Source organism: Cryptomeria japonica, chromosome 1 (assembly GCF_030272615.1).
Source record: "Cryptomeria japonica chromosome 1, Sugi_1.0, whole genome shotgun sequence".
Classification (NCBI taxonomy): Eukaryota; Viridiplantae; Streptophyta; class Pinopsida; order Cupressales; family Cupressaceae; genus Cryptomeria; species Cryptomeria japonica.
This window is the reverse complement of record NC_081405.1, coordinates 439959679-439965678: the sequence shown is the minus strand read 5'-3', so window position 1 is coordinate 439965678 and position 6000 is coordinate 439959679. Positions and strand designations below refer to the sequence as shown.

Here is a 6000-nt window from a genome sequence, read left to right as displayed (position 1 = left end):
TATGGTTTATCATTGTGAATCCTCCAATATATTTTAGCCAATCAAATAGTCATAAAATGTTTCTTTTATTGAAAAAGTTAAAAAAATGCATATATATAATAAAAAATTAAATATAATAAAAAAATTAAATTTTATAGTAAAAAATACTAAATTGTAATTGATTTAAATAACAAAATTTAATAATTAATTAAGCATAAAAGTGAAAATTCATTGCAATAATAATACTATGCCTTGGGGGAAGTACAAATCAGCAATAAACAGAAACCTCTTTTATTCAAATGATGAAATAAGAAAAAATAAACAGAAAAAAAAGAATCATGTCGGGAAAATACAACAAAATTGCTTGAAAATGGACTACTGATCAGACCTCTGATCGGATATGAGGTTCAAAACAATGTAGATAGTTGAGAGATAGTTGATGAAAGCCAAAATGTCAGGCGGAAAAGCTCTTCGAGCGGTGATGGAACGGGGCAAAGCAAGAGCGATTAAGCAATTGACGTTTGGTAAAGATAAATCTGCAGGAAGAAATTCAGCGGGTCGTATTACCATATTTCACAGAGGCGGTGGGTCGAAGCGTTTGCAGCGAATAGTTGATGTGAAGCGCAATACGCCCTCTAAATCTACTGGCATTGTTGAACGCATCGAATACGACCCAAATCGCTCCTCTCGCATTGCTTTAGTGCGATGGCTGTCGGGAGTAGACCACCTCAAACGCAAGCACAAAGGCGAGGGTTCTGCTTCCACTCCCCCACCTCAAATGCCGAAAGTTAAGGCCCCCACCAATGCTACATATTCTTTCTCCTCCTTCAAGGGTACGATGAAGGGCTTGCCTTCCATCTTGTCTGCAACTGCAACTGCATCTTCAAGTTCTTTTTTGCCAAGGATGGCAGTGGCCGGGGCAAAGCCTACTGTTTACGCTCCACGAACGGCAGAAAAGCAGAGCAAAAAAACCTACGCTCTGAGCGAGGTTAATAGGTGGGGAGACGGCCGTCCGAGCAAAAAGGAGCTTTCATGGACTTCTTCTAGGTAACTACCCCATATTCCCCTCTACTTCTTTTTTCCCGGCATTTTAGGGCTACTAAATTTATGTCCGTGTTTATTTTTTGTGTTTGATGTGAGACGATTGAGTGCATGGATGATCTCCCCGAGTAATCTAGCTGTAGTAAGAAATTACCCCCTTCTTAGACACCTTTCCTTCAAGTATTCTATTACTCAAGGGAGAGGGGCAGGAGTGCTCTCGTCTTCCTCCGTCGGGAGAGTGCCGTCAGTTGTGAATTCGTGATTTTGCAAAACAGTAGCAAAACTGAGTAGCTCTAGGTACTCTCCTGACAGGAAGAGTGCCTCGATTTTGGTTTCACCAAGCCCAAATCAAGCTTAGGCTTCAATTTTGGGCCAAAATCAAGCTCAGGCTTGTAGTTCGCTGAAATTATCATTTGCTCCTTACCTAAATCTCCAGTTTCATAGGTAACATTTTCCCAAATTTGTCACTTTATGATACTTCACAAAGATTGAAACATGGACTCCTCTTTGGAAGCTTTATAACTTATACCACTTCAGCCTTCACATCCTACCTCCAGTAAACTAATATTTTCTCCAAAAACTCACCCATTTTGTGTACAGCATTTACAATCTACGGAGAATTGGGAATATTTTTTTAATTTATACGAATTCAAAATATTTTGGGCCCAAATCAAGTTCAGGCTTGTAGGTAGGTCGTTAATTTTATCATTCGCTCCCTACTTAAATCCCCAGTTTCATAGGTGCCATTTTCCCAATATAGTACTTTATAATGTCTCACTTGGACTTAAGTTGGGAAGCCTATTACTTTTACCACTTGAGCCATCACATTCTACCCCCAGTAAAGTATTATTTTCTCCAAAGTTCACCCATTTGGTGTAATAGCATTTACAATCTAAAGAGAACTGGGGATATTTTGTAATTTATAAGAACTCTAAAAATATTCGTTAATGATGGAATACAAAAACTTTCTTAAATTAGAGACTTCAAGCTTGTAGAGTCTGAAATTAAAACTTCAAACAAATGCTTATGGACAAAACTGCATAGGATTTTTTTTTAGAACATTGGCATTTTGTGAAACATGACCCAAAATGTAGTGATTCCAAAAACATATCAATGAAGCTTTCTCCTGAAAAGCTTCTGTTTGTAATTATTAAATGAGAATTAATGACTGCTGTATACTGGCAAGATATGGTAATTGAACTTTATATCTTTTCTCAAGCATAGAATGAAATAAATTTTATTTAGAACAAAAACCATAGGTTTTTAATGTCACATTGAAAAAATTGTGAGATTAGAATGGTTATAAGACATATCCTCATGCAAAAGTTTTCTATCAATGGCGAAAGAGGCTAGAGGGTGAGAAGCATGAAGTGGTGGGATACATTCATTACTCTTGTATGTACTAAGTACTTACAGTTTCTTAGAGGTGCTTGTGTGCATTGTGAATCCCTTTGTCTTGTAATTATCAGCCAATGTACATCATGAGTTATTGAATATTGAAAAAGATTTGCCATAATTTGTAAAATGTCTGATTTTATAAAATTTTCCCTAGTTCTTTGCTGGATTCTGGTAAGAAAGTTCAAAAATCAAGTCAGAAGAAGAAGAGGAAGAAGATGAATAAAGATAATTCTGGTGCCTACACAGCTGATCGTGCACTTGTCAGTTATATATTGGCTGGTCAGCAATTGGAACCAGGCAAGATGGTAATGAATTCTGGATCTGAATCCTTACATGATAGTACTAGTAGCAGTCAGCAAGAATCCCAACTGCACTATCAGTATGCTCTTGATCCACACAATCAAGTAGGAAATTGCATACCATTAGCTGATATGCGTTTGGGAACGTTTATACATAGTATTGAATTATTGCCGGGTCAAGGTGCACAGCTGACTCGAGCTGCAGGAACCCATGCTAAAATAGTGAAGAAGAATGAAACTCACTGCCTTGTGCGGTTGCCTTCAAATGCTGAAAAGGTGTTAGACTCTCGATGCCGAGCCACTATTGGTATGGTTTCCAATCCCAACCATGGAGCACGGAAGCTTGTTAAAGCAGGACAGAGCCGGTGGCTGGGCAGACGTCCTGTTGTTCGAGGTGTTGCTATGAATCCTGTGGATCACCCCCATGGAGGAGGTGAAGGACGCACAAAAGGAGGCCGACCTTCAGTTTCACCTTGGGGAAAGCCCACCAAAGCTGGATATAAAACAAGAAGCCCCAAAAAAGCTCTATCTTTTACAAAATCGTTTTGATAATCAGCAGAAATGGGTTACACCTTTTGGCATTTCCAATTTGATATCTTTCATTTACACATTCAAAGAATGTTTAAATAAAATTAGGTGATTGCTTATCCTCCCTTCTTGGTCACCATGAACAATTTTTCAGTTTCTGTAAGAGACATTTTCATGGTTGACTGTTGGTTCAAAAAATATAAAGAAGGGATTGGCCTGATGATGTCATCAGTTTGTTTGAGTACTTCCCTTGTAGAATTGGGAAACAATTTATACTTCTAGTTAAATTTTTTATCTAAATCAAATCTCAGTTGCTTTCTTGTCTGTTGTATTCATTTGAATCTTATAACATGTTGGTTAAGATTTTCTTGATTGGCAGTTAATTCACTGACTCGCTTTTATAAAAAGAGTTAAAAGGAAAAAAATTACTGTTTTTGTTGTTAATTTTTCAAGCATTAAGCTTGTTTAAGTAGGGGCGAACTTAGATGGTGACTCCTTCTGTGTTAATCTTCTTTGCCCATTTTTCTTTGTTTCTTATCTTTCACTATTCAAAAACTTGAATGTTGTAGAGTCCCATTTCTTCATCTGGTCAACTTATTTGTCTAATGCTAAAGTCTGAAGACTAATATCCTTGTCATCCATCTTGTAGGATGTGTGTATGATTTAGAAGCTTCAAATTCCTCATTTATAGATTGGGAATCTGATGTGAAATGTTGTGTTAACCTTCTAGTATCGTTTTGTCGCTTTCCTAATTCTCAACTTCAAGTCATCCTTTATTTCTCGGCATTTTCTTCTTGGCTATATAGTTAAAATAGGATTTAGATGTGACTTGTTCTTGAGTACAATCAAGTAGCATCTGGAGTTGCCATTCTTTGTTGGCAATGGAGGTCCTGAATATCCTTTTAATTTCAATTGAGTCCCAATAAATCTCTCAAGAGAGATTTCATTCCTTTACCCAGGTTATCTTATTTAGCTTGCAAAATGGTAAATATTCAGGATTATCTCCCATCTGATCCCAAGTCTCTTCTCAGAGAGCGCAAACTTGCTCATATTCTGGGTTTTATAACTAAGAGGGTAATTCTTACCAAAGCTGCTAATGGCTATCAGTCTGCCTAGGAACCTCTCCAGCATCTCTTGATAACCAATCATTTGTTCTGAGCCAGGCCCATCTTATTTTGCTACCATTTGGTGTCATCTTGACCAATTATTTTCTAGTAAGTTTGGAGAAATTTTGAGCCTCATGTATCTCAGTTTCCTGAGTGGCATGTCCATTTAATAGTAATCTCTTTCTGTTGATCAACAGGTTGCTAATTCTTTGGTCGCTTTATCTTAGTAAAACCCGCCAGTGCCTATTTGATAGTCTGTACCAGTTTATTCTGATCATGCTTCTCAACAAATGTATTGATGTATTTAACAATTTCTTTTAGTTTAATTTAACCTCATTCAAGCACAAACTGTTAACCCTTCTGCCCAATGTCAATGCATTCTTATTTCTTTTATTTGGAATACTGCATGGCCATATTTCATCAATGGGAGACCATCTTTCGCAAGATATCGATCAACTATTTTGCTGGCTATTACTATCATGCAACAAGTATTAGCTTTCTAACAATCAATTTGATGAAAGTTGTACCATGTTCAAAATAATTGATTTCTGAGCAACAATTGTGTTGCAGTATTCTTTGCCTCCTTATTAACATCTCTATGCTTGACAATTTCCACAATGGTGTATATACCCTTGTCACTTGCAACCAAGATTAAAATAAGGCCTTTGGACAGGTATAGGACATCTCATGCTATTATCAGTAAAGAAGGACTTATTGTACATGGTATCTAATTTTTAGTAAACTCTTATAAACGATAAAAAAGTCATAGAACACTGGAAACAACCCTCTAAGTGTGATTAAGGACCGGCCGTGTTTTTCTGAGCAGAGTAAGACTATAGTAGCCAATGAAATACTCTTTCTCAATCAAGGTCATGCTGTGTCTGCATGTTGTTTCTATAACAACTTTTTATAACATTGCCAATAATCAAATAACAAGTGGAGTGATTGATAACACTAGTCACCATATTCTTATGATAAACATGAGCTGTATTTTACAGAAACAACAGAAGTACAAGGTCTAAACATCATGTTCAACCTTACGAAGGTAGCTTCCAGTAGATTTCTATCCTAAAGATTATACATACAGTATGATTGTTTTTCAAAAACTTAGATACTTCTTCTAAATTTGTAAGTAGGTGCTTCAATGTACCATTGAGTATAGATGCCAAGACAAACGAGGGATACCAATATAGGCTGACAGAGGCTGCTCTAGAAAGAGTGTTTTTGTTTTCATAATGTCATCAGTTCCTGACTACTTCCGAATTATAGGTCATAAGGAGGGATTTTTTTCGTAAAATTGCTATCATGCCATGCTATTGAAAAGGGATTATTCTTCCTCTTATCCATGGTGGATGTCTTCAGTGGCAAGTTGTTGGTCCCTAAGTCACCAGGTTTGGCCGAATTTTATCCTTGAAGTTCGAAATTCGCCGAACTTTAAAACATGCAATTAAAATCGTTGAAATTCGTTGAAGTTCGATTGGTCAAAAAATTGATTTTTTTTTTTCTGTTAATATTTTTTAAATCGCAATTTAGGGTTTCTTTCGGTTTTTTTTTTAATTTTTATAAATGAGAGGCCAACATTTGTTGAAACACGTCTTCGGTCTGCCCGCTGCCGTGAGTCTTCAGGCCGTGTGAATCTTCAGTCTGCC

At 36.8% G+C, this 6000-nt stretch overlaps 1 protein-coding gene across 1 annotated transcript; it reads left to right on the top strand.

Annotated features, from left to right (window-relative positions):
* Positions 1–262: 262 nt before the first annotated feature.
* On the top strand, positions 263–3576 carry LOC131064817 (uncharacterized). Its single transcript, XM_057999090.2, has 2 exons — positions 263–1026; positions 2573–3576. The coding sequence occupies exons 1-2, from the start codon at positions 419–421 to the stop codon at positions 3264–3266; spliced, it is 1302 nt and encodes a 433-aa protein (XP_057855073.2). The 5' UTR covers positions 263–418; the 3' UTR covers positions 3267–3576.
* Positions 3577–6000: the final 2424 nt, after the last annotated feature.